The sequence below is a fragment of the Verticillium nonalfalfae genome, assembly GCF_003724135.2.
Source record: "Verticillium nonalfalfae strain VnAa140/NRRL 66861 chromosome Unknown scaffold_42, whole genome shotgun sequence".
NCBI lineage: Eukaryota > Fungi > Ascomycota > Sordariomycetes > Glomerellales > Plectosphaerellaceae > Verticillium > Verticillium nonalfalfae.
Window position 1 is genome coordinate 172,885 of NW_021167267.1, and position 26,662 is coordinate 199,546.

Consider the following 26,662-nt stretch of genomic DNA (forward strand, 5'->3'; position numbering starts at 1 on the left):
GAAAAACACTCAGCGTTCAGGAAATTTCGAAGAAGAAGAAGAAGAAGAATGACAATAGTAAAATCCAGTCATCCGGCACACCTCACCCTCCTCATCTCATCATGACCGGCCCAGACCACACCCAGCCCAGCCAAGCGTTTCTCGCACCATGGCTAAAACAGTCCATCGTCAACGACCTCACGCCCACGCCCGCGCCATGGCGCTATTTACAGCTGTCGTGAGTTCCGTCCGGGCGAGATCCAAACTCACGGTCACCAGGGAAAAGCACAGACATTCACAGAAGCCCATCTGACAGGTGTTTAAAAAGACGACCTTACACAGCCACCTCGACGACTGCCAAGATGAAACGCCTAATCTTCAGACACTGCCCGTCCACCTCCTCCCCTCACCCTGTCACCACCCTGCTGCACCTTGGGCCGACCTCATCTTTCACTCGTCGACATGCCGCACCCTTGTTTCGCCTACTGCTGGTGCTTGCCGCGAATGTTGAGCAGAAGCATCGACAGCGCCGCAAGTATCACCGGCAGCACACTGACAATCTCGCCCAAGCCAGCATACGCCGGCTCGATTCGGACGCGCACAAACGCCCCAGCCGCCAGCAGAATTGCAAGCACATTGTACACCGCCGACCATGCAAAGTTGAACACCATGCGGTTGAACGAGGCCTGGCTGACGTCGAGGAGGAACGGAATCCCGTCGAGGCCCGCCAAGAGGATCACGTCGGCCGCGCCCTGCGTCACGTCGCTCGACGAGAGCGTACCCCCCATCTGCGCGCCGACGTGCGCCTCCGCCACTGCGACCGCGTCGTTGGTCCCGTCTCCGCAGAATATGACGTACTTGCGCCTGTCTTCCATGACCGCCGCCACGTAGTCGCGCTTCTCCGACGGAGTCTTCTCCGCCGCCACTTTGTCTGCCGGGATGCCCACCGCGTCTGCGACCGACTGCACCGCGCGAGCCTGGTCACCCGAAACGAGATGCACCGTAATGTTGCGAGCTTGGAGCGCAGCAATCACCCGCTGAGCCTCAGGACGAAGTTGCGTACGGAGCCCAAAGACGACCAGCGGGATCGAGTCGCGTGTGACGACCAGCGTCGTGAGGCCTTGGTCCTGGAGCTTCTTGACAGCCGGCAGCGTCTCCGTCTTTGTCCAGCGTGAGTTGCCGGCACGCAACACGCTACCGTTGAACCTTGTCTCGACCCCTGCGCCAGGCACAACACGAACATCGATGACAGCGGCAAGGGATTGGACCGCGCGGCCTTCGAGATGTCTCTCTGTCGCTGCTGACACGGGATGTTTACCCCCCGCGACGAGAGCCTTGGCAAGTGCAAGAGCTTCTTCCTCGTCGGCACCACTCGAAACCTCCTCGGCCACCACGTACAAGTCGCCCTCGGTGATGGTACCTGTCTTGTCAAAGATGACATCAGTGCACTTACGAGCACTTTCAGTGCAGTCTGCTGACTTGATGATGATTCCACCTCGGGCAGCGATGCCGCCTGCAATGACAAGGACCATGGGAACGGCCAGGCCGAGAGCACAGGGACAAGAGACAGCAAGTACCGCCACAGCATACGTGATGGCGTCAGCAACAGCCCTGCCGGTCTTCTCGTTGCGTACACGAAGACCGACCACGACCCAGATGATAACGACAAGCACAGCAACGGCAGAAACTACTGGCACAAACCAACTGGCCACTTTGTTGGCTAGGTCTTGGATCTTGGGCTTCGAGTTGGTGGCCTCCTCGACCATCTGTGCAATATCTGTGACCGTGTTCTTGCCGGGGAGACGAGTGAGCTGGGCGGTGATGACCCCGTCGCCGTTGACCGTTCCAGCAATGACGTAGTCTCCCGATTGCTTGGGGACAGGGATTGACTCGCCTGTCAGCATCGACTCATCGACCTCGCTGTGGCCTGAGAGCACAAACCCGTCCGTCACCACACGGCTGTGCGGCGGAATCTTGAATGTGTCGCCGTACTGAAGAAGCCGGGCATCAATCTCAAGATCCTTGCCTTCTTCCACCAATACCGCATTGCTGGACTGCAGTGATCGCATGGACACGGCCCCAACAGCCTTGACCCTGGCATATGTTGCAATCAGACGGCCGAGAAGGATCAAGGTAATGAGCAGGGTACTGGTCTCGAAGAACTCCTTTGTTTCCAGCGGTTTGTTGGCCATGCGAAAACCAAAGGCAACAATCGAGTAAAGATATGCTGCTGTGATGCTTATGACGACTAGCATGTCCATCTCGAGAACATGACTGAAAACAAGAGCGGAGAGCGCTGGTTGGTAAAACTCGGGTACCGCGATGAACTGCACGAGCGTTGCCAGGACGATCGACACATAGGCTCTGGTCTTGTCGTCAACGAGGTTGTCGCCCCATGCAAGTACCACGACCGGGATGGTCAATACAGCGGCCAAACAAGTCTTCAGCAGCTGGTCGAATAATCTTTTGCGCCCACTCGCCAAAGACGGGTCGGCCTGAGGTGGCGCGAGACCCTCCGTGCGATCGTGAATCTTGTCAAACAAATCGCGGGCGCCGATAAAACTTGGATCATACGACAGCCTCACGGTTTTCTTGTCGAGGATCATGGCATCCATGATTCCATCCGTTGGCTCGTCGACGAAGGCTCTTGCGGCAAGTCCCGAGGCCAATACATCGAGGTGAAAGTCCCCGCCTGCCAGTCGGGTTATCTGAAAACCAGTCGAACCCTCAGCAGCTTTGATGACGTCCTTGGCTTTGTTGACGGATAAGTCAACACTGAAGTCGGCGTTGCTCATGACGAAATTGACGCGTACTTCAGAGACACCCGGAGTAGCCTTGAGAATTCGCGTCAATTTGTCGCCGCAGCCTGAACAAGTCATGCCGTTGACGCTGACGGCGACCATCTCGATACCAGAGCACTCCTCGAGATCCTTCTGCTTCTCCCGGGATCCGCGGAGATCAGGGGGCGAGGCCCTGGCTGCGACATTTGGTGCGTTTGCTCTTTGTTTTTGAGTAGTGCAGCAGCTAGACTCGTTCACCTTCGCGGTGGTGATGGGCAAGTCATCGGTTTTGCTTCCGCATTGCGACTTGGCCTGCGGCTCCTGTCGGAGCGTTCTGCTCGTCTTGGAAGTCGATACACCGCTGGAGCAGGTCACCTTGTTTTTGGCCTGAGGAGCAGCCGCCCTACGAGCAGCGCAGCAGGAGGTCTGGGTGAGGCCACTGTTCAAGATGCTGCGGCAGATGCATCGGGCTTGTTCGATGTATGCTTCGTAGCGGCTCATTGCGCTCTGGAGATGGGATGTACAAGCGGAGTTAAGGTGTTGGCCGTCTTTGTCGTGGGCATGGTGGTGGCCTTCGGCTTCTACACAGCTCATGATTAGCACAAAGCACACCGACGGGACGTAATGTGATAGGCACTTGGCTCTCCGTGTAGAGGACTCTTACCGTTGTGATCGACATCCTCGTCGCAAGCCTTCTCGCACTCCATGGCCGCGACGGCCCAAATGCATTTTTCTGCACAGCCTACAGTCAGCTCGTGATCCATCTGTGAAAGCCACGTAGCTCGCCAAACCCATTCAATTTGTGGAATTGCGCGGGCAAGGACATACCGTCACACTTTTCCTCGTCTTCGCAGCAAGTGGTTGCATCGGAGCTGATGCTAGGCGAGCGGTTCTCGTTGCCGCAAGCATCTTTCTCGCCGCCACAGCAGCCTGCGGAAGCCTTTGTCTGACTTTCGCAGGTGTTTGCCTGAGCCTTGTTATCACAGCATCCATCACTGCAAGAAGCAGCTGGTTTTTCTGTCGAACAAGCATCATTTTCGTCGGCGCAGCAGGCGTCCTCACATGATTTGGCGGTTTCTTCGCTGAGGTTCTTGTTCTTGGGCTGATCGCCACAGCAGGCGTCTTTGCAGGCGTCAGGGGCTGTTTTGACGGGAGCGATCTCCTTCGGTTCAACAGAACAGCAATTGTCCTTGCAGATATCAGAAATTGTTTTATCGAGACTGGTTTCCTTTGAATCAGAGCAGCAACCGTCGCGGCAGGCGTTAGGGGCTATGTTAACGGGAACAACCTCCTTCGATTCAACAGGACAGCAGCCGTCCTTGCAGTCGGAGGGAGCCGTTCTTTCAAGGCTGGCCTCCTTTGGATTAGAGCAGCAGGCGTCTTTGCAGGCGTCAGGGGTTGGTTGGACGGATCCGGCCTCCTTGGGCTGATCGCCACAGCAGGCGTCTTTGCAGGCGTCAGGGGCTGTTTTGACGGGACCGGCCTCCCTGGATTCAACAGAACAGCAGCCTTCCTTGCAGCCATCAGAAACCGTTTTGTCGAGACTGGTTTCCTTTGGGTCAGAGCAGCAATCGTCTTGGCAGGCGTTAAGATTTGGTTTTGTAGGTTTATTGCCACAGCAGGAACCGCCTTCCTTGCAGCCGTTGTCCTTGTCGTTGACCTCCGAGGTCAGAGAAGAAGAACACGACTTGGCGGCATCTGCAACAGGTCCAGTGTCAGTGGTGCCAAAGCAGCCAGTGCTGGCTGCAACAACGGCAGGAGACGAGTCTCCACGAGAGGCGATGTTATCGCCTGAGCAGCACCCGGAACCCATTGTGCAGTCAGGGTCCGTAGTAGTGTCGGAGCTCAGGCTAATAAATGCGTGTAATTGTGTTGATGATTCGTATCTTGAAAGGATTTGAGGGGAGCAACGAAAGATGGTAACCGAAGAGAGAGAGCAGAGAGAGAGCAGAGAGAGAGAGAGAGAGAGAGAGAGAGAGAGAGAGAGAGAAAGAGAGAGAAAGAGGAAAAGTGCAGTGGATGGACACACTTATGCAAACTCGCCTGCCGTGGTGGCTGTTGCTTCCCTCTCCGATTTTCAAGCTCCGAAACCGAACGCCGACAACCGGGTGGCTCTTTCCCAACACTTACTTTTCTGGCTTTTGCAGCCCCCGATTCGCAGGGTCCTATGGCTTTACTCTTCCAGACCGGGGGCGGCCCCATCGGCTCCATTTCAGCTGCAGCGGTGCAGCGGCAGCCCCATCACAAAGGCCTGACACGTCCCCGTGTGTGTGTGTGTGCGTGCGTTCGTCCTACGCATGGCTCCCCTCTGGTATCACCTCTGCCCTCTTCGGATCGGACTCAACATGCCCCGCCCCAGCAAAAGAACGGCCATCGGCAGGAGGGCATCGCATCTGACCCGTGTGTAACTTGCCCTGTCCCGAATGGGGAGCCAAGATGCAACGGTGGCAACGGCGTCTTTAAACGGGCCTGAAACTCGTCTTTTCGGCCTAAATGCAATTTCCCGAGCGGCGGGTTGAATTCACCGACGCGGCCGGGTGGACCTCCGCCATTGGACCTCCGATCCGGCCCCACTTGAATTCACCGAGCGATGGCCATTTGCGCGCATGGCTCGGGGAAGGCAGGGCGGAATGACCTATACCAAGTGTCCTCATACGCCATTCATCTGCACAATGCAGAGAGATACATGTAACATAACGATGCTTCTTGCACACCGCACATGATCGTTGCATCGCGGGCCACGGCATGGGTCGATGCGTACAGCTGCGCCCCCCGCCACTCATGTACAGGTGCCAGTACCAAAGGTCCCCCAAGGAATTGTCCTTACAGCCTTACAGGTCCCATGTGAGTTTGTTTGTCAAAACCACGTACAGCAAGGACAAGCGCAACTCAAAAGTACCGCGAAATTATGCTCAGAAAGCTAAAGCTCTTGGCCTCAAGGGCGGCATCCATCAATTACCTCGCATGCGAGCGGAACAACAGGGCGTCACCGACCCAGCCTCTATCGGATTTATGTACAGTGGGGAAAGTGCCCCCAACGGGAGAGCTGTCTCCCAGACACTCATGGTATCACAAGAATTCCCTTCATCCCCCACATCCCCCAAATCTCCTTTCTTCTAAAAGGCCATCCCAACGCTGGGACGCCGGAGCGTCTTGGCGCCTCGCTCCTTGCCAAAGGTGCTGACGCGCTCGAGCGGCACCTCCTCGTGCTGTTTCGTCAACGGCGTGCTGCCAGGCGACCAAGTCGTCGTGGGCGCCGTCTGGCCCTCATCTTCGGACGTCCACGTCGAGACCGTCGCGGTGCTGTCAAAGCTTCGCCTGCCTCCTGCACCTTCTGGGGGCGACACGCACTGGTAGAACCCTTCGCGGCCCTTGACAGGCCGTGGCAGGTTCGTAACAGAGTCGAAGCTCATGTCGCGCGAGTGCTCAGCGGCAGCGGCCCCGCCAGGGAAGAGCCAGCTGGATACGCGAGAGAATGACTTCTTCTTGCGCAGAGGGGGGCGTAGCACCAGGGGCAGGGGCGGCGGTGGCTGGTGTTCTGGACCCTCGCGGCTCGGGGGTGGGGTGATGAAGGCCGCAGAGGCTTCGGCGAACGTCTTAGCACGACGGGGGATGCGCATAGGCAACTGCGAAGGCGCGGTACGCGGGCGCTCCTGACTCAGCCGCTCGGAGAACGAGGGCGCGGCCGGTGGCAGGGCTGGAATGGAGGGCATCGGCTCCATTTCTGATGGGGCGGGCCGTTAGCAGTTGTGCGGGTTGGAGTGAGATGATACTCATGCAAATAAGGCTTACCAGTGGGCGCCATGGAGTGCGCAGTCGAGGGCCGACTGCTAGCGGCGTAAAGGCTCTGACGCTCAATGGCATTGTCGATCTCCCTCTGAAGTTTTTCAACCTCGTTCATGGCACTGGCAATGCGCACCTTCATCTCGGCAACGTTGGGTGCTGTGTAGGCCCGGGCTCTCGACTTTGGTGGTACCCTTGGTGGCGACTCTTCATAAGAGGTTTGCGGTGACGCCGTTGGTTTGCGGGGGATGTGAAACGACATAGAAGTGTAGCTCAGTTGACGGTTCAAAGTGAAGTCGTCGACGCGGCTTTCCGGAAGCCGGGCCGCCGACGGCGCGGTGATGATGCTAGGATACTCAAAGTGCGGCAGGATGGGCGAGAGCTCATTGTGCGGCATGTAAATGCTCAGCTCAATCGGGCGGAAAGATGGCGGCAAAGGCGGCCGTCTAGATACGCTCTGCATGCGGCTGTACTGGGGAAATTGAAAAGATTCTGAATGGAGGTGGCGAAAGTTGGACGGGGCGGATATTTGCGGCCGGCGCGGTGCTGTGTTGGAGGAGGATCGTAGCCGTCTTCTCACAGAGAGACTGGCGCGGACGGATGATGCAAAGCTCTTCTTCGAGGCATGTCCCTTTTCTGATGATGTAGCGCTACCTGATCGGTGAGGCTCCTGTCCTCGACCGGCGTACGGCCTCGGCACGGGCAAAGGCTGGTCGCGTAGCACCCTCATCGATCTCTTCTCTGCCATTACTTCTGGGTGGGTCAACATGCGTTCACTTTCCGTCGGCATGGCTCTCGGGCGACACAACACGGAATGCGTCGTCGGATCCGTGTTCTGAGACTCACTTTGATCAGGCTTATCATCCAGACAGCCAGAAAGAGGTGCGCAGAGTTGAGAGACAGAAGAGCGCCATGTTGCGTAGGCTCCCTCCAGCATGCCACTCAAGCCCTTCATAACTGCTGGCAAGGTGTCGGCATCCACATGCCTGGCTCTTTCTTCTGCAAGCTAAGAACACACGAACGAGAGAGGCGAAAACTGGAGCTGGTAGGGCGGGCAAAAAATAACGAAAGACGGCCAGCGATCTGACGAACAGAATGAGAGAACCAGGGAACAGCTCAGGTGCCTAGACCCAGCAGCGGCGACGCGGCAGGAAATGCGAGATGGCAAGTAATTAAGAGTCAAGGCGACGCCGAAGACGAGTGCCCACTCGGGCTCATGTTGGATTCCCATTTCGACCTCACATCAGCGGCTTCATAGGCCAAGCTGAGAAAAGACGGTCGTGGGAGTTCGTCGTAGGGGTGCGCAGAGAGGCATATGATAGGCCGTGATGCAGCGGCCGCGGGCCAGTCGGCGCTTAGGATTGCAGAGTGTGGTCGGATTCGAATGGCTGGCGCTACACCATCAGATGGCCAGCCCCACCATGCCGACCCAGTATTGCCAGTCGTGTAAGATGCGGGTGATGGCTCAGCGAGTCGATGTCTTAGAATGCCTTGGTCTGGTCACTCGAAGCCACCAAGTCGCTGCCACAAGTCTCCGCGAAGGGGGTCGCGTGCGTGATTTAGATTGGGCGTCTGGCGAGAAGAGGGTTCCCCTTTGATCTCGACATGGATCCCATCCTGGAAGCCGTCACAACAAACAGCTCCCGGGAGCTCGTCCTGTAGGGCACGGCATGGCCTAAAACGTGCAACGTTGTCAGGAATTCCAGGACGCAGAGCCAATCCCCTGGCTGCTCCGAGACGCGGAAGACGTGCCCAGCGCGGCCGCGACCGTGACAGGGGTCCGCCGCCTCGATTTGCCGTGTTGTTCGGATCTGTCATCGCAAAACACGACCTGATGCTACACTCGGCGCCGGATCTGTTGTGCGCAGAAAAGCTGACTTGGCCGAACGTGAGAGGATGATGCATCAAAAGAAAAGGTGGGTGTGGATGCAAGGCATCGGCAAAACATTGTGGGAAGCCTAATGAGCAAGCAGAAGCCAGGTGCCGTTCTCCGGTAGGACAACAACGGCGCAGGCGGCGACGAAGTCAGAGAAGGCGAAGCCTTTGGTGTGGCCCCCTGTCTTTGCCTCTCCCTAATAATATCATCATGACGAGCCTTGATTGCTCGAGTCAAGGCTGGGTGCCCTCCGCAGGTAAGATAGGTACGTCAAGGTGGCTGAGGAGCCTTCTCTCACATGCTTCGAGAAGCGGCTGATCGACCACGGATCGTCGAGAGCGATGGGCTTCCATCGTCATCTGCCCATGGGGCTGAAGCTGAAGGTGTAGGGTCGGCATACAACCGATCTGGAAACTGACGATGGAAGCGGGCTGCGGCGGGCTTGGGTGCATTCAAGTGCATTCAGCTCGGGTGAGGACCAGTGAGGGGTAGCCCCCTCGCCATCACGTGCACAATCAAGTTACCTCAGCAGTCTCGAATCAAGAACGGGCCCACTTCGGCAAAAGTCGTTGCATCGGCGGAAGCTCTGGTTCCTGGCATGGAAGGTGGCTCCAGAAATTTTGGTGGTTGATGAAGAGAACACCTGGCTGTCTGAGTTCTGAGTGACGTACCTTTTTATTAGTACCCCAATCTGTCGAGGGACACGCACCAGAAGGGAATCACACCAGCAATCCGACCACCTGTCAAGTCGACCGACGCTGGGTCTCACGCTTTCTCTTGCAAGCTCATCCTTTCCTTTCCCTTTTTTGAGCACTCGCGTCAGCTGTTCAGTGACCACCGTCAATCTCCGCCGACCAAGCAACCTCACGAACCGTCACCATGTCGATGCCAGGCCCGCCGCCGCCAGGCCAAGGTATTCCCTTGCAGCCTGGCCAGATGCCTTCTCCCGAGCAGATCCAAGCCATGCGAAGGCAGCTTGAGGCCGACGCGCAAAAGGCCGGCATGACCGTCCCCGAATTCGTCGACAAGCTGAGGGAGCAGGCCCAGGCGCAGAGGATGGCCGCTGCACAGAGGGCACAACAGCAGGGAGGCCAGCCCGGCCAGCCTGGCCAACCTGGCCAACCTGGCCAGGCGCACCCCCATCAGCATGGTCCGCCTGGTCCTCGCCCCGGACCTCCTCCTGGAGCCCGTCCCGGTGCCGCTCAACCCATCACGCCCGGCCCGCCAAACCCCGCGGCTCTGGCGCTCGCCACCTTTCTGCGCGGCCAGGAGCTAAAGCCGCGTACCTGCATTCTCAACGGCGAGCGCAAGGACATGTTCAAGGGTTCGTTTCTCCCACTCCTCCTATTGCCTCGACCCATGCTAACCCAGTCCCAGTCAAGCGTGCGCTGAGGGCGCTGCAGTCGCCTGCGTATGAGAAGGCCCGCAAGAAGAACCCCCTTCTGCCCGAGATTACCGACCGTGCCTCCCTCGAGAACACCTTTAAACTCCTGCCCATGTCTATGCTTGCGCTTCGCGTCAGCAAGACGGACGCCCATGAGGGCCACGATCACAAGAAGCCCAAGCGCGTCAAGGGCCTCTGGACCGTCAAGATTGAGCCTCAGCAAGAGGCCAAGGAAGAGATGTACTACGTCTGGTTCTACGAAGGCAGCCAGGTCATGCGCAAGGTCTATGCTGCCATTGCCCTGCTCGTCATCTTCCTGATCGTCTGCTACCCGCTGTGGCCCCTCAAGCTGCGCCAGGGTGTCTACTACCTTAGCTGGGGTTTCCTGTGTCTGCTCGGCCTCTTCTTCGTCATGGCCATCTTCCGTGTCATTCTCTTCTGCATCACATACTTTGTCGCATCACCTGGCCTCTGGCTGTTCCCGAACCTGTGGGAGGATGTGTCCTTCATGGACAGCTTCAGGCCAGTGTGGGCTTGGCACGAGGTGAGTTTGCCGTGCTCGACAATTGCTTAAGGATCATCCGCTAACAGGTATTCCCAACAGACTGCCAAGAAGGGAAAGAAGAAGAAGTCCTCCAGCGCTGCTCACGGCGGCAGCGGCAATGCTAGTGGCGCCTTCGCCGCCGCGACTGGTCAGCCCGCTCCCGCATCAGCCGTCACGACCGCGACCGACACGCAATTGGCGGCACAGCAACCTCAGCAGCGCGCCGGTTACAGCGCGCCACAGGTGGAGGAGCTGGAGGATGACGAGGAGTAAAGGGGAGCGGGCTTTGTATAGTAGAGCAAAAGCATGGCGACGGACGGGAGGCGAGGGAATCTGTGTTCCACGGAGCATTTCTTTCTCTCGACATCTGCGAGGAGGGAGTTTGGCGTTTGTCCAACATGGTTTGTCAGACTTTCGATGCTCTGGCATACCAGGTCATCGGAAAAGGGTACGGGTGCCAGTTTACAGATCGCGTTATACATGACCAGTGACCAGTTTGCTGCCATGGCCATGTCTAATATTCGGAGTGCACATGATGTCGCTCTTCCCAGGCTTATGGGAGACGAAGAGCACGTAGCGACATGATGCTGTTCCGGCGTCGTTCGCAAAGTACCTACACATGCAGGGCATGGAGCTTGCCTTTCGTCCAAACGGGCGGTATAGTAGGGAATGTGGCATAGAAGTCGGGCCGCGGCCGTGCACAGCTCAGAAGTGGGTCCAAGCTTCCTCATACCACACGGTTCATGGCTCCTACCTGCTCACCACTGGGATTGCGTGTTGGGACTTCACCTCAGGAATCATCATATCTGTCAAATCTCAACGGAGAACCTGTCCATCATCTAGGGCCGTGTACGACGCCGTTTCATCTCATAATTCTGAAGACAATTGAGGTCGGTTTGTCACTGACAGCTTCTCAAATATTCCTGTCGCGAGAACGCAGCTCAGAAGACCTTTCGTCGCACCCATCCACGAATAAGCTTGGCTAGCAGCACTCCCAGAGGATCCTCATGAGGTGAGCCTTTCATCAATTGAACCCTATTGCCCATCCATCTTCTTTTCGACCCTTACTTCCTTCAAACGATTGAGACACAGATGGTCATTGGAATGGATCACGCTTCTTGTCGTGGCCGACGTAAGGCCAACTCATCCGAACCAAGGCCGATCCCAGCGTTCCTTTTCAATACCCTGTGCGACCCTTATACCAGCCTGGCACCATCCTCTTCGTGTGACATTCGCTGACAACCAAAAGATGGACTCAGCGGAGAGCATAATAGCGGAGCAAGCTCCAGCACACACCGTTGACGGCGGTGGCGCTGACCTCCCCGTTGCGCCGGAGAAGGTGAACGGACATAGTGAGCCGGTCGTCAAGCCTCCATTCTCATGGCTGTGAGTGTGTCCGCGTTAGTCAGTCAAGGCGTCTACTGACATCAGAAGCCAACCTCACGTTCAATTCGTTGTCATCCTGGTCGGATCCGACGAGATTCCGTTCGCCCTTCACCTGGATTTCATATGTGCTAGGTCAAAGTACTTCGAACAAAAGCTCGTTTCAACGCAGGACGAAAAGCCGTTCGAGCCCATCGTACGACTGCCCAACACGACGCCAGAAGTCTTCGGCTTCGCCCAAAATTTTCTCTACACCGGTCATGTCATCTCGGTGTCAGGTGAGACGCCCTCGTACGAGGTACTCATCGGCGTCTGGAAGCTTGGCCACATGCTGGATATCGATGGCCTCTGCGACAAGGCATTGGCCGCCATGTTGGATTGTAGGCGCATCACGAAGCACATTCCCGCGACGCCACTGCTCATCCAGGTCTGGGAGGATACCCCAGAAGGCTCGTCGATCCGCAAGCTGCTGCTCTCGTGGGCGGCCGAGTACATGAGGGCATCCGAAACACGGGCCGAGTTTGCCAAGTCCCTGCCGCAAGAGGTCCTCAGCGAGCTTGTCATCATCATGAGCTCGCTCGAGTCTGCACCTCCCCCAGCTCCGGAACCCTCGCCGGATACAGCGCAGCCGGCGTCGGCACCGGGCACCGCACCCCGGAAGAGTGTACATTACCTCGAGGACGACAGTGACGATGAGCGTGCACGCGGGGCGAAGAAGTCTCGTCGCGTGTCCGCCGTTGCACCAGCCGTGGCCAACACGCCTCCCGCTTCGATGGAACGTAAGCCCCCCACGGTTCGCAAGCCTGTCAAGGCCGCTCTGCCAAAGCGACGGTCCAGCGCCGCTGTGGCGATAGCAGACGGCGATATCAGTACGGAGAGAAAGGTCGAGTTTTGTGCAGATCTTCTGGAAAGGATGCTTTCTGGGCCAGGTACATACTCTCGAATTCGCGCGGCTAGGAGAAGCTCGTCACTAACCATATGCCAGGCTTTTGGACCCGGCTTGTTGGCCCTTTCAAGGATCCTGTTGATCCTGAGAAGGACCACGTGCCAGACTACTTTGAGAAGGTCAAGAAACCGATGGATCTCGCAACGGTCAAGCTCAAGATGGACCGACGAGAATACACCAACGAGAATGAGTTTGCAGCGGACGTGCGGCTAATCTTTGAGAACTGCTACACATACTGGAACAGAACCGACCCCATGTGGGCAGCTTGCGAGAAGTTCCAGAAGACGTTTGAGGATAAGTATAGCCAGATGACCAAGACTATCACCAAGCTCATGCGGGAGCCTGCCGACTGAAGAATGAACTGTTGGCACGCTGATTGCGTATCGTCGCGGGTGCGAGGGCTTGTCTTGTTCGGTGCCTGAAAGGCGAAGGATTCCGATTGTCTTTTCACTTTCTTCCTTTTTCTTTTCTCAACTTTGGCTTCAAAGTGTACCATCAACTAACTGACTGTATTCCTCCCAAGTATACCCAGATCGATACGACGTCGAATGTACTTGTAGAGCCTGGTTGCGGTTTAGCAGATTGCGAAATTAATGTGTTGCTGATTCCCGAACGGAACCACACGGTTCTTTCCACCCGGACTGACTAACGGAACCGTGAAGCGAGTGGCCTCAGGGCCAGAGGTCCTGAGGTCCTGAGGTCCTGAGGCAGTTCTGCGCTCGGGATGCATGGTGACAACGGCCCGTTTCAAGCTCCTTGCGCAATCAAGCTAGGGTGTTTCTCCAGGGCGTTCAGGGCGACCGTGGTGTCTCAGCGATTGCTCTCAACATCCAGTCGCAGTTGTCACGACCAAGGGTCACAGCATATTCGTCGGAGGGAGGCAGCGGAGGGCTCCCCACTTGTGTTACATTTGTTCGGCACACGGCCGGCGGTTGATTGCCGTACAGTACGGGACAAACGGACGCAGGGCTCGGGGATGATGATACTGAGACCAGATGCCTGCCGTCCTACAAGTACCAACTCGGTGGAGCAGCCTCCAATTATTGTCATCAGTCTCAGCGATTGTTGACTCGTGGGAAGAATGACGAGGTGAACCAGTTGATGGCCGTATGGGCTTGCAAGAATTTTCTTCTTCCCTTCGTGGAGGCATAAAAACGCGATCGCGAGATCAAAAGGCTCGTGGCTTCATTCGCGCCGTGGGGATCGTGGGGCCAGTAGTCGAGGGAGCGTGATGGTACTCATGCCCTCGAGACCTGAAACGCGGCAGCGCGACGGTGCTGGTCCTTGTTCTTTGATTCCCCATTGGTCAAAAGCAGAAGGAGGAACGACTGGCCTTGTACGCTGCAGACGCTGCAAGGTACCCGCTGGTCCGTGCTTCATGCGGCAGATAACAGCAGCCAGTCAGAGCGCATGACCCTAGTCGTGCTTGCAGGACTTCATCTCCTAAGATTGGTCCTGACGAGACTGCTCATTTCCCCTTATCCCGGACATGATGGGGACGTGGCGACTAAGAGGTCTGGATTCGTTTCTTTTCGGTTCGGCCCCCCGGCCCTCCCCCTCGAACTGGTTGTCAAGTCAATGAAGTCAGTGGCCAGTGGACGATGACGATACTTGTGCTGGCCAGCGCTTGGGAGGGGCGGATCTGCAGGTTGCGTTGGATGTGATGGAGTGAGTGACGCTGCTGCTGATGTTCTATTTGGGTAACAACCATGGCACAGCTTGACATGGTGATGGATGAAGGGAAGGAGAGGCAAGTCCGACTGCCAACTCAGCAACCACGTTGTCGCACAGCACTTGCCCAACGCACTGGCAAGGTGAGGCGTCTGACCCAGAAGGAGGAGGCCAGGTGGTCCCCTTCCCCTGGCCAGTGTTTCGGTACAATCCACGGTTGTCGTGACCCTCACCTCACTGCGCTTGTTGGTCGCTACTACCTCTCGCTGATGAGTCCTGCCCAAGGGAGAAGGCCAGGCCGGCCGAGCTCGCCTGCGATTGTCTCGCCCATCAGACTATCAGACGGGACAGCGCGGCAACACAGCAATCTGGAAGTTGCTGCCGCGATTCTGACCACTCTCAGGGCGAGCGACAAGGAAAGGACAGGCAAAGACAAGGAAGGTGCCAAGTCTCGCCAGAACCCATGTCAAATTACAGAGGCGATCCTTTCCAGCACATGGGCAGCACGGGCAACATGGGCAGCGTGGGCAGCGTGGGTATGCGCGAAGCGCACTGCCCCTTCCCTGAGCCCGTGCTCGCCCATTTTCCCTCTTCACTGCCCAAAACCCCAGCACTGGGCCCGTACCCCCTCGTCTGTTCTCCGTTTCCACCTCCTGTCACCCCCATCGTCGTCAAACCTCAGGTCCCCAGGCTTTTTCAGCCCAGTCATTCTTTTTTCCCGCGACAGCAAACAGAGCTCCTTTTTGGCTCATTCCTCTCATTAAACAACGCCAGAAACGACACGCTCTTTGAGAATCTCTACGCCGTCAGTCTTTCGTTTTCGCCCTCACCTACGACCTCATCGAGATACACCGCCCAAAATCACGCTCATCACCCTACACCATCACAATGCAGTACTCTCTCGCATCTCTGACCGTCCTGGTCCTCGCCACCTCCGCTGCCGCCCAGGAGTTCATCGCCTTCACCCGCGCCAGCCAGTCCACTCGCGACTTTGGTCTCCTGCGCCGCCAATCTGATGGGTACCAGCCCGAGGACGAGGTCTGCGCCGGCGAAGGCAGCACTTGCGCCGAGGCCTGCGGCACCGGCTACCTTCAGTGCAGCTCCTCCGACTCTTCCGTCCACTGCTACAACCCGGCGGCCAACGAGTCTTGCTGCTCCACCGGCACTGGCAGTAAGTTCTTGTCGACGTGCTTCGTCGCGCGTGCTGTTCACTAACACCGTCTCAAGGCTCTTGCTTGGGCAATTTCTACTGCACCCACGACGCCCAGGTCGAGACCTGGTGCTGCCCCAACGGTCTCAACCTCAAGGAGTGCGCCATCAAATTTGGTGTCACCGGCGCCCTGACTTCCGACCTGCCCAAGGCCACCTCTACCTCCTCCGCCTACAAGCTTCCCTCCACTACCACCACGAGCACCTCTTCCGTCATCGTCGAGACCACGTCCGCCCCTGTCATCGAGTCGAGCACCGTCGCTTCCATCAACAGCACGACCCATGTGCCTGTCACCTCGAGTGCGGTGCCCACTAGCCGCAGCACCTTGATCGCGGCTGCCAACACCACCTCTACTCGCGCCTCGTCCACCTTCCACTCTGCCGCGCCCACCGTCCTCGAGACGACCGCTGCGGCTGCCCCCTCGCCCAGCCAAGTCAACCAGGACTCTGCCGCGTTGGCCAACGGCCCCGCCAGCCTGGCCCTTGTTGCCAGCATGGCCTTCCTCTTCGCCCTTTTCTGATCATTGTCCGCTCAAATCACTTCGGAACGTTGGGTGACCAACGTGTCACGACTGATGAGTCTGACGATAAGGAAAGGCGCTGGCGTGATGGGCACACAACACATCAAAAATTCCGTGCATTGTTGCGATGTTGTTTGTTCGGCCTTTTGTTTGAACCACCTATGATTTCCTCCAACATGTGGAGCGACAACTTTTACGACATCCTGTTTCTGCGATAGCACTGGTACTACAGCTTGTACGGCAGGGCATAGGAGGAGGGGATTTGGAGAAGAGGTGGTTGGATTGGAGCTTTTTTGTTTTCCGTGCGCATATACCTTGGGACGCGATGTTGTACCTACGATTACGATTCCCCCCCGGTGAGGCTGTTTCTCGCCCGTACCTATTACCCCTTAATATTTCTCGCCCTGGTAAAGAATAACATCACGGCATTGCACACATTCAAGTGTCGTTCCCTTATGCTTCTAGTCGTGTCTTGGTGGACCCTACAATTCGGATCAGCAGAACTGTCAGGCGAGGCTCCACATTCCAGAAGGCGTGCGTGTTGGCATGCACCCCTCTGAGGCATGAACTCTACACGCCAGTTTTTATTCCACATTCATTCCGGCCACTTGGGGCTGCCTGTTTACAAATGATCAGCCACGACAGCTCTAGCCGGCGCTTCAACACGCGGAAGGCGTCAGACTGTGTGTACGTCACAGAACCCAACGAGGCATGCGCTTTGTCCAACTGGAGTCCCTCCGCGACATTCCCACACCTGACGTGACCTTGGGATTGACGTTAGTTTTGCTCCACGTTACATTCTCATTTCAACCCCGTCTGCTGCTCCTGTTAGGCGGAGGCTTCACTCTCCCGTGGGTCGTGTTCGGTTCCTTATCGCTCTCGCAACGCTTCCATCGCGTACGACACTTGTCTTGATCGTGCCTCATCTCCCATCGAGTGGCTTTTGAAAATGGCTCTGGAAATGAAGGCCATATTGGGGATCGAGACTCCGAGGAACGCACGGCTTCTTCGCCTGTGGGTGAAATGATGCCTAGTCGTGACCGGCCTGCTCAGCAGACAGTGAGCGGATGGATCTAGGCCGGTCTTTAAACAACATGACGAGAAGCTTGCTAGACCTCGAAGCTGTGTTTCCGGCAGCTAGAGAGCACAGGTGTCGGCAAGCAGTCTCGTTGGTGAGCCTGGGGCTGCGGCGATCTGGCTCACTGCCTTGCCTTCAACCTTCTTTTTAGGGTTCAGCGCCATGGGGTGAGCCGGTTCTCACGGTATTCGCAGTAGGTAGCGCAGTCATTTTGCCGCGTTATCACCGCCGAGGCGTGGCTACTATCAGGTGTTTGGATGTTGGCATTATCCGTTGTTGGGATGGCGAAGATGAGAGGTCTCCAATGCGAGACATGACACTAAAGTGATAGATATATTCGCATCACTCATGAGAGCATGTTCAAGTAATTAATATGAGTGCTACCCAATTTGTGAAGTCGATAGAACGACTGCCGAGATGTCCACCACGACTTGCTACAAAGTCCTAGAGCAGGTGCAAATGGCGTGGATGAAGTCTGCGCGCTGAAAAGTTTTGTCGCCGCGGGTCCCGCGTTAGTTATTTGAATGAAGCTTTGAGATAGAGGCCTAAGCTTGACAGGCGAACGGCGTTTGGCTTGGCCTATACGCCACCCAAAATCGGCTTCGGCGTAGGGTCATCTACGGTTGAAAAGGTTTTCAGTAACAAGGTGGAAGACGGCGAATGACATTATACGCCAGTGGCAATGGTGCGCTTTTGCATTACATAAATGCCTTCGCGATGATGAATTGGTGGTCAGAGAAGTGGCTGACGCCTGGCGTTGACGGCCCCTCGATGCCTGGTTGCAAACTGTCGAAGTCTAATGACAAAAAGAAAAAGCTAGAGATATCGAGGACTGGACGATTTATAAAAGATACAGGCTCAGCGTCTTTTCATCGACTGTCTCTTTAGCCCTGGGAGCGAACACTGGACATCGCAGGATTGAGTGGTTCACTTACACGTGGCTGCCAAGAACCCGCCGGGAAAAAGGCATCTACCCAATCATATGCCTGCGTGAGAGCAACGACATCCAGAATGAACGACTCTGAGGATGCAGTTCACTATCGTGAAGTCGACCTCAGCCGTATAGAAGCACCGTCGACGCATAAGACATACATCATCTGCGCCTTTGCTGCCTTTGGCGGCATTTGTTTCGGGTACCAAACGGCTGTCATGTCCGGGCTCCTCGGCACCTCCTACTTCATCGAGCTGTACACCAATGTCGATTTCGATTATACGACCTACGCGCCCGTTGACAAGAAGACGACCGAGTTCGGCCTTACCGCCAGCCACAAGGCGCTCATGACCAGCATTCTGGCCTGTGGTGTCTTGGTTGGAGCTCTCGTGGCTGGCGACATGGCAGATACGTTCGGACGGCGAAAGAATGTCGTCCTCGGGAGCCTGATTCTCTGCGTTGGAAATGCTCTGCAGATGTGTGCCGAACACCATGTTGTACTGTTCGTGCTGGGGAGGCTGATCGCCGGCCTTGGCCTTGGCTTCATCTCGGCCGTCATTGTCATGTACATCTCGGAGATTGCCCCTAAGCGGTGTCGAGGGGCATTTATAGCGGCGTATCAGTTTTGTATCAGCTTGGGGGTTCTGCTGGCCAACTCGGCTGTGTACTCGGCCGAAGGTCGAGACGACAGTGGCGCCTATAGGATCCCGATAGGCGTCCAGTTCTTGTGGGCTATGATCCTAGGGATTGGCCTCGCCGTGTTGCGTAAAGTCCCTCCCCTTCCCTTTTTGTTTTTTGCACGCAAGGAAAACCATTAACGTTGGCAGCCGAATCGCCTCGATACTTGATTAAGAAAGGTCAGATTTCGGAAGCCAAGAGGGCCTTGGCTCGCGTCCGGGGACAACCCATCGACTCTGAATGTGTAAAGGATGAGATCGCCGAGCTAGTAGCCAGCCGCGAGTACGAGCTGTACCTTATCCCTCGCACCAGCTACATTGGCTCCTGGCTCCTGTGCTTCAAGGGTCCGATACGAAACGGTAGCAGTCCTGCTCGGCGCACAATACTCGGTATGTCCATCCAAATGATGCAGCAGCTGACGGGGATCAACTTTATATTCTACTTTGGCGTGACGTTCTTTCAGCAACTGGGCGCTGTCGACAATCCCTTTCTCATCGCGCTCATCTTCACGCTGGTCAACGTCTGTTCCACGCCCATCTCCTTTTTCACCATAGACAGGTTCGGTCGGCGTCCTCTGCTCATCTACGGCGCCATCGGGATGATCATCATCCAATTCACGATTGCGTGCATCGGCACCACGGAGGGCCGGCGCGATCAAAACAACCTCTTCGCCGTCAGGGCCATGATCGCCCTCATCTGCATGAACATATTCTGCTTCGCCATTACGTGGGGGCCAACCGCCTGGGTGGTAGTCGGCGAGTCGTTCTCCCTGCCCATGCGCTCGCGCGGCATCGGAATCTCGACGGCGTCAAACTGGTTCTGGAACTGCGTCATCGCCACGTGCACACCCTTTCTCGTCGGCGGGAACAAGGGCGAGGCGAACCTGGGGCCCAAGATCTTCTTCATTCTCGGCTCGACCTGCTGCCTCTCTCTTGCCTTTGCGTACTTTTTGGTGCCCGAGATGAAGGACTTGTCGCTGGAGCAGATCGAGATGATGATGGATGAGTCATCGCCAAGGTGCTCGCCAGCGTACAGAGTGCTCAAGGGGTTTACCCAGATGCGTGGCGACAGGGTGTTGCGCCAGATGCGGTCTGTTTCTGCTGATTGCGAGAGCAGCAAGTTGACGCCGCGATCTCATGTAGTCGAACAAAGTGGTCGCTAATGGCTTGTCTGTAAGGTTCCAACTTTTCTTTGGTGCGCGGCCGATGGGGGTCTGATGAGTCCTTGTATCATAAATATTCCCGTACGCATTTCAAGGCTGAGTGGTCGCCCCCTATCTTTGGTCTTTTGACATCAAGGACGAATGCGCCTTGATCATACACTCAACATTTCGCCAAATGAGACCTCAAAGTAAAGTACTGGAAATAGACAGCCTGTTTCAGCAAATTAAGTCTTGCGAGTAAGCCAAAGATGTTGTCTCGTCGATTCACGCAGCCAAGCAACACTTGTGAGTCGATTGAGCATCAAAGTGAAGGGTGCCCAGAGCGGCGCCTCTACGCTTTCAAGAAAAGGAATAAAGACGTGGCCAGTGCGACAGCCGATCAAAGCTCTGACCACGCATACGACATGACTTTCGAGCGTGTGCTGTAAGTATGTTGTAACCTTCATTGTGCCATTTCTTTCATGTAAACCTCCCATGAAAGTCTGCCATGATCGCAGCTCTCCTAGCATCTGTCGACATGATGCACGCCAAAGGAACGATTGAACATCCAATTGGGGCGCTGGCGCAACGGTAGCGCGTCAGATTCCAGTTCTTTCTGGAGATTCCTGAAGGTTATCCGTTCGAATCGGGTGTGCCTCAATCTGAGATCTTTTTTGCTCTTTGCCCTTTTGGGCAGGCCACCAAGCACTTGGAAGAATGAAGTGTCCTGTTAAAAGGCTCTACAGTAAGTGAGAGAGAGGCTTACTACATGGCAGCGGGGCATGGGTGGGCGTCGATCTACTTGTAAATTGAGAGCTCTCTTATTTAGTGGGACATTTCTTTGTCGATCTCTTGGCCACCTTTGTCTGCCTTTACGACGTGTGCAGTCAGTTGTTTGGATCCTGGATTTTTGACCCGCTTCATTCACCCCCGCTTCGACGGACATGAGGGACCGAGTTTTGCCTTTTTCACCATCAATGGGGCGCTGGCGCAACGGTAGCGCGTCAGATTCCAGTTCTTCTGGAGATTCCTGAAGGTTATCCGTTCGAATCGGGTGTGCCTCATTGCTTTTGCCGTTCCATGCAGCATACTTTGTATCCTTTTGCTCCCTCACGATGGTTGGAATTCGCTCATCATCCTGGCAGTGCGCCGTGGGCGTGCAGAGTTGGGGGGCTGGCGCAACGGTAGCGCGGTAAGTGAAGGCCCTCACGTGGTGGTGCATGGCACGTTCTAATCACCCCAATAGTCAGATTCCAGTCATGGAGTGTCCTGAAGGTTATCCGTTCAAATCGGGTGTCCCTCATCTATCTTTTTGGTGATCTTGACTGCGGCCGTGAGACTGGCGAGGGTTGCACCTAGCCAGGGCGGGCCGCGCAGTAGTCTTTCTACGTTTGGGTGCTAACAAATCCCGGTCCAAAGCTTCCTCTACCATCAAGCTAGGGAGTCAATATAGGGTACCCAGAGCATTGTGTAGAAAACAGCTTGAGGGTGAGGTTGTGTTCTTTTCATGTTCCCCTCAGCCTGGAGTCGTTGAACGGAGCATCTGAGACCGATCATGCGTCGTGCCCCTCATGCTGCAGATGACATGTGGGGTTCGGCAGCCGTGGGCATATGAAGGCGTCTTCGACCCCTAATTCCGGCGTGAGTCACTGGCGAGACGGCCGCGACTCACTGGACGGGGCGTTGATCTGCTCGCCTACGTGCGTGCCTAGGGACTTGATTCCTTACCTGAGGTGGTTGCGGGTACCTAAGGTATCTACTAGGAAAGGTACCCTAGGTACCTAGGTAGATGGGCTGGGCAAGTTGGCCAGCAGGTCTCCTGGGTGATCTCCCTCCCCGAAAGGGTCCCTTGGCGTGGTACATCTGTCTCCTCTAGCTCCCATCTGAGGAGGTACAGCCCGACGTCACTTGCCACTTGCGGACGGCACACCAACACCTGCTCCCAAGCATTGAGAATCAAAACTTGACTCGGCGAGATGAAAATGCCAACGGGCCATCCATCAATTGACATGCAGCCGGGAGATGATAAAAGCCCCCATGGCCAGCATCCCCTCATTGTGCCGCTTTATTGACCTCCAGATCGGCCGGCACCGATAAAAAGACGACGCTCGTTCGACAGCAAGCAACCCTTGCAGTTACCGACAACCCTGAACCCCCAGTAGAGCATTCATCAGCAGCACCATGTTGACTTCAATTGCATCCGAATCCGTGGCCACCATCTTGTGCACCAGCAAGCAGACGCGCTTCGACATCAAGACGGTTGACTACCGCGAAGTAGGCTGGCCCGTCCTGCAAGGCTCGAAAACATACTGACACGCCCAGCTCGACATCGAAGGACTCTGCATCACCGTCGTCGCCGGCCCAGCTTCGGAAGCCGCATCGGGCGAGCCGAAGAAAAAGGTAGCCGCCTCCAAGGCAAAGGCGAAAGCGCGCGCCGAAGGCCTCGAGCTCCTGTCTGATGCCAAGCTCAGGCTGAAGGCTGGCCAGCGGTATGCCCTCGTGGGCAGGAACGGTTCCGGAAAGTCAAGTGAGTCTCTCGTCTCTCCTACTTACGAGAAGACGCATCTCTTCTACTCACGAGACCTGCCTGCTGACGATGCGCCAGCCCTCCTCAAAGCCATTGCCGAGAAGCTCATCCCCGGCATCCCCGAAGAGGCGCGCATCTCCATCTTGCAACAGACGGATGCCCGTGGCACCAACACCGACGCACCCCCGCCGGGGGCTGCTTCGAGTGCTGAAACGCCATCTCGTGAGCAGGGCTCGGTGCTCGAGGACGTCATTGAGAAGGCCACGGCGCGCTCCGATGTCGAGCAGGACATCCGGGCGCTGTCAGCCGGCATCAATGCCACGGACCCCATGGGCTCCGTGCGGGCTCTTCGCACCATCCGCCACGCGAGGAATCAAAAGCACCTCTTCCAGCTCGACAAGGATGCGCGGCTGCGAAGTGGCGCCCGCGGCATGGCGGCGCGTAAGGCCTTGACGGCCTTTGAGAAGACAACGGCCGAGTCGAAAGCCATGTGAGAATCTTTACTGTATGAGCCTGGCAGCAGAACCCTGCGAAATTGACATATTTCAAGGATCGAACAAGCAGGGGAAGACATCTCGCCTGAAACATTGAGGGACGAGACGCAAGAGGCTCTCGACATGATGGCAGACCTGCAGCTGCAGGTTGAGCCCACAAGGATGGCCGAGATCGAGTCTAACGCCAAAAAGATCTTGACCGGTCTGGGCTTCACCGACGCGTACATGGCGAAGCCAGTTACGAGCCTGTCGGGCGGGTGGCGCATGCGAGCAGCCCTTGCTACGGCTTTACTGCAAGAGACGGATATTTTGATTCTCGACGAGCCGACCAACTACTTGGACTTGCTGGGAATCATTTGGCTACAAAAATATCTCGAGTCTCTCGACGACGATGACGCGGCACCGACTCTGATTCTCGTCTCCCACGACCGAGACTTTATCAGCGTCTGCACCGACTTGCTCATTGTCAAGGACAAGCAGCTGACCTATTTCCACGGAGATTTGCCCACCTATGAATCGTCCCTGTCCGAGAAAAAGCTCTACCTGACCAAGATGCAGGAGGCACAGAACAAGCAGAAGGCCCATATCCAGCAGAGCATCCAGAACAACATGAAAGCCGGCAAAGCGAACGACGACCAGAACAAGCTGCGCCAGGCCAAGTCGCGGCAGAAGAAACTCGACAACCGCATGGGCCTGACGGTCAGCGCTAAGGGCGGTCGCTTCAAGCTGAACCGCGACCTGGCCGGATACCACCTCACGGCGCGCGCGGAAATCGATGTGCCCCAGGATGAGCGGTCTGTGAGCTTCATCATGCCGCAGCCGCCGGATCTGCGCTTCCCGGGCGCACTGCTGTCGGTGGAGAATGCCACGTTCCGCTACCCAACAAAGGTGAGGACCAAGACGCCCACGCCGCCCGTGCTGCAGGACGTCAGCCTGACGGTGCACATGGGGGATCGCGTTGGCATCCTAGGCCTCAACGGCGCCGGCAAGTCGACTCTGATCAGGCTTCTCGTCGACGAGACAAAGCCGACCTCGGGCACGGTGACGAGGCATCCACGGCTGAAGCTGGGATACTACTCCCAGCACGCGGTCGAGGCGCTGCAGGCGATGGGCCGCGCCGACGAGTCGTTGACGGCTCTGTCGCTGCTGACCAGCGAGGTGGAGGGCGAGCTCGACGAAGGCGAACTGCGCGGCCTGCTCGGATCGCTCGGGCTGCCAGGTCGCACGGCGTCAGACGTGCCCCTGACCAAGCTCTCGGGCGGGCAGCTCGTGCGGTGCGAGCTCGCCAGGCTCCTCTGGAAATGCCCGCAGTGCCTCATCCTCGACGAGGTGACGACGCACCTGGACTACGAGACGGTCACGGCCATGCGCGAGGCGCTCAGTGACTGGGAGGGGGCGGTGGTGCTCGTGAGCCACGACCGGTGGTTCATGCGCGGGGCGGTGGAGGGCCAGATAGAGGACAGCGACGACGAGGCGGAGGATGACTCGGAGGACGAGGCGGCGCCGCGGCGACGCATGGTGTACAAGCTACGGGCCGGCAAGCTGAGCAAGCTGGAGAGGGGGACGACGGAGTTTGAGGAGAGCGTCGAGAAGAGGGTGGCCAAGCTTCTGAGGGGCTAGCCCTGGTCGAGGATCGACTTGATGTTCGCATCTCAGTGATTGATAAGAATGTGTGATCCAGCACAACCTACCTTGGGTCTACGTACTATGCGTCGCCTGACATGCGTCGCTTGACAGTCATCATTCGTGCCGTGACGGGTGGAGAACCGAGCTGCGTGCCATCAAGGAGAACCCGCGATCAAGGGATCGACGACAACATCAAACAGTGCCCCCTCGACGGTCCGGACCTCAAAACTGCCACCCACGGGCACCTCGACAATAGTGCCATCGACACAGACCTTGCGCCACCGCGCGTCCTCCTCCCGGACTGTGACCGTGAGGGCCTCAACCTCCTCGTACGCAACGTCGTCCATGGCGACGTGCCGGCCGCCGTCATACGCCGCCTTCATGATGTCCATGGTGCGCTCGCCGCCGAGGGCGCCGAACCGCACGACTCGCAGGCGGCGGCCGAGTGGCGCGCTGTCGGGCGAAATGGTAAAGGTGCGCTCGAGGCTCGACACGAGGGTCGCGAGCACGTAGCCCCAGCCGCCACCGCCACCGGCGGCCGGGGCGGGGGCCGGGGCGGGAGCGCCGTCGACGTCGGCCAGGTAGGCGTGCGACTCGGCGAGCAGGGCGGCGGCGACCATGCCGAAACGGGCGGCGCCGTGGGCGCGGTAGGCGGGCGTGTCGGATTCCCAGACGAGCTGGGCGTGGAGGCCGTAGCTGGCGACAATGGCGCCGTGGAGGGTGGCGATTGGGGGCGCGACAGAGGTCGAGGGGTCGCTGCTCACGAGAGTCGCGCCCTGGGGAAACGAGGCCAGGAAGGAGGGCAGCGGGGCGGGCGTGCCGCGGGCCAGGGTGCGCAGGGCGAGGACGAGGGGCGAGGGGCTTTGCGGCAGGGCGTAGAGGGGTTTGTGGAGGGAGTGGAAGAGGGCGTTGGCTGTGCCGAGGGGGACGAGGACGAGGGAGGGTCGCGGACCGGGGGGTGGCGAGGGCGAGGTTGTGCCGTTGAGGAGGTCGACGATGCCGCCGTCGCCGCTGAGGAGGATGATGGTCTCATTTTGCGGTGACGATGCTGCTGTTGCTGCTGCTGTGATGGTGGTGGTGGTGGTAGTGGTGGTGGTAGTGGTGGCGAGAGGTGCTGCAGGGCGGGCGGCCCAGCGGGTTTCGGCAAAGTCCTTGACGCAGTGCGCCGTCTTGGTGACAAGCAGGTGGTAGCTGTCATGGACCTTGTCGGCGTCGTTGTCGACGTCGTGGACCTGGTCGAGCAGGAAACGGAGGAGGGGCTGGAGTGCTAGGGTCCAGAACGTGGATGCCATGCCGAGGCCGGAACCTGTGGAGACGACGACGTGGATGGTCCTGTCTCGGTGAAGGTGGCGTGGCCACGACGAGAGCAGATGTTGGTCGAGCAGCTCTCGGGGCAGGGTGTCGGCGACGAAGCTGCCGATGCGGTACGGGGTGTCTGCGCTGGATGCATCCTCGTGAAGGTGGACGAGGATGTAGCGCGGCGCCGCAGCGTCGACGGGGATGCGGAGTGGGAAGATGGCGATGATTTCCTCGACGGGGATGCGCTGCCGCGTGTCGTTGGCGTCGAACACGACATGTCCGTCTTCGACGACGACATCGAGTGCGATGCGTGTCTCGCCGTGGACCTGAGGCATAGAGGGTGATGACATGATGTCGAATGAAGAAAGGGATGCCGAAGACGAGTGAGAGATGGCGGGCGGAAGGAGGGAGAGTCGATACTCGATGAGGCTATCGCCAGGTTTTGTAGGAGGACGTTGCCGGTGATTCCGTCGTGCTGACTGTCGATCGCGGCGGGCGTCAGTCGGCTCGCCCAGGGCTTGATGGTCGACTGCTGCCTGGGTCTTGTGTTCTCACGTAAGGAGGGTTGTGCGACGGGACATTTTGATGAAGCATTGTGGTCCGCAATTGCGTTATTTCCCCTTAACCTTTGCGATGCGTTCCGTTCTTTTGTTGTTGGGTGGATGGACCCGTGCCTGTCCATGGTGCCTGCTGCCTGTTCATGGCACCTGCTGCCCTTAAAATGGTGCCTGCTCCCTGTCTATGGTGCCTGCTTCCCGTAAAACGGTGCCTGCTCCCTGTAAAATGGTGCCTGCTCCCCGTACCATGCCCTG

At 57.4% G+C, this 26,662-nt stretch overlaps 9 protein-coding genes and 2 non-coding genes across 11 annotated transcripts; 8 read left to right on the forward strand and 3 right to left on the reverse strand.

The window, feature by feature from the left end:
- Positions 1-461: 461 nt before the first annotated feature.
- Positions 462-4,572, reverse strand: D7B24_006231 (uncharacterized protein; the record flags this gene model as incomplete). Its single annotated transcript, XM_028640370.1, has 3 exons — positions 462-3,340; positions 3,424-3,492; positions 3,588-4,572. 3 exons carry the CDS (start codon positions 4,570-4,572, stop codon positions 462-464), a joined length of 3,933 nt encoding a protein of 1,310 aa, XP_028495482.1.
- Positions 4,573-5,875: 1,303 nt separating this feature from the next.
- D7B24_006232 (uncharacterized protein) lies at positions 5,876-7,290 on the reverse strand (the record flags this gene model as incomplete). The annotated part of the gene is made up of 2 exons (XM_028640371.1): positions 5,876-6,483; positions 6,552-7,290. The coding sequence occupies 2 exons, from the start codon at positions 7,288-7,290 to the stop codon at positions 5,876-5,878; spliced, it is 1,347 nt and encodes a 448-aa protein (XP_028495483.1).
- Positions 7,291-9,297: 2,007 nt separating this feature from the next.
- On the forward strand, positions 9,298-10,619 carry SEC62 (Translocation protein S62; the record flags this gene model as incomplete). The annotated part of the gene is made up of 3 exons (XM_028640372.1): positions 9,298-9,742; positions 9,796-10,346; positions 10,407-10,619. The coding sequence occupies 3 exons, from the start codon at positions 9,298-9,300 to the stop codon at positions 10,617-10,619; spliced, it is 1,209 nt and encodes a 402-aa protein (XP_028495484.1).
- A 976-nt stretch (positions 10,620-11,595) lies between these two features.
- On the forward strand, positions 11,596-13,028 carry D7B24_006234 (uncharacterized protein; the record flags this gene model as incomplete). The annotated part of the gene is made up of 3 exons (XM_028640373.1): positions 11,596-11,732; positions 11,781-12,598; positions 12,715-13,028. The coding sequence occupies 3 exons, from the start codon at positions 11,596-11,598 to the stop codon at positions 13,026-13,028; spliced, it is 1,269 nt and encodes a 422-aa protein (XP_028495485.1).
- A 2,206-nt stretch (positions 13,029-15,234) lies between these two features.
- On the forward strand, positions 15,235-16,076 carry D7B24_006235 (uncharacterized protein; the record flags this gene model as incomplete). Its single annotated transcript, XM_028640374.1, has 2 exons — positions 15,235-15,517; positions 15,574-16,076. 2 exons carry the CDS (start codon positions 15,235-15,237, stop codon positions 16,074-16,076), a joined length of 786 nt encoding a protein of 261 aa, XP_028495486.1.
- Positions 16,077-16,787: 711 nt separating this feature from the next.
- Positions 16,788-18,903, forward strand: D7B24_006236 (uncharacterized protein; the record flags this gene model as incomplete). The annotated part of the gene is made up of 3 exons (XM_028640375.1): positions 16,788-16,852; positions 18,071-18,091; positions 18,150-18,903. The coding sequence occupies 3 exons, from the start codon at positions 16,788-16,790 to the stop codon at positions 18,901-18,903; spliced, it is 840 nt and encodes a 279-aa protein (XP_028495487.1).
- A 263-nt stretch (positions 18,904-19,166) lies between these two features.
- On the forward strand, positions 19,167-19,925 carry D7B24_006237 (uncharacterized protein; the record flags this gene model as incomplete). The annotated part of the gene is made up of 1 exon (XM_028640376.1): positions 19,167-19,925. The coding sequence occupies one exon, from the start codon at positions 19,167-19,169 to the stop codon at positions 19,923-19,925; it is 759 nt and encodes a 252-aa protein (XP_028495488.1).
- Positions 19,926-20,478: 553 nt separating this feature from the next.
- On the forward strand, positions 20,479-20,564 carry D7B24_006238. Its single transcript has one exon. It is a non-coding gene; the product is annotated as a tRNA-Trp (tRNA).
- A 319-nt stretch (positions 20,565-20,883) lies between these two features.
- D7B24_006239 lies at positions 20,884-20,968 on the forward strand. The gene has a single exon. It is a non-coding gene; the product is annotated as a tRNA-Trp (tRNA).
- A 1,117-nt stretch (positions 20,969-22,085) lies between these two features.
- Positions 22,086-24,545, forward strand: D7B24_006240 (uncharacterized protein; the record flags this gene model as incomplete). The annotated part of the gene is made up of 4 exons (XM_028640377.1): positions 22,086-22,178; positions 22,227-22,431; positions 22,510-22,921; positions 22,982-24,545. The coding sequence occupies 4 exons, from the start codon at positions 22,086-22,088 to the stop codon at positions 24,543-24,545; spliced, it is 2,274 nt and encodes a 757-aa protein (XP_028495489.1).
- Positions 24,546-24,706: 161 nt separating this feature from the next.
- Positions 24,707-26,200, reverse strand: D7B24_006241 (uncharacterized protein; the record flags this gene model as incomplete). Its single annotated transcript, XM_028640378.1, has 1 exon — positions 24,707-26,200. The coding sequence occupies one exon, from the start codon at positions 26,198-26,200 to the stop codon at positions 24,707-24,709; it is 1,494 nt and encodes a 497-aa protein (XP_028495490.1).
- Positions 26,201-26,662: the final 462 nt, after the last annotated feature.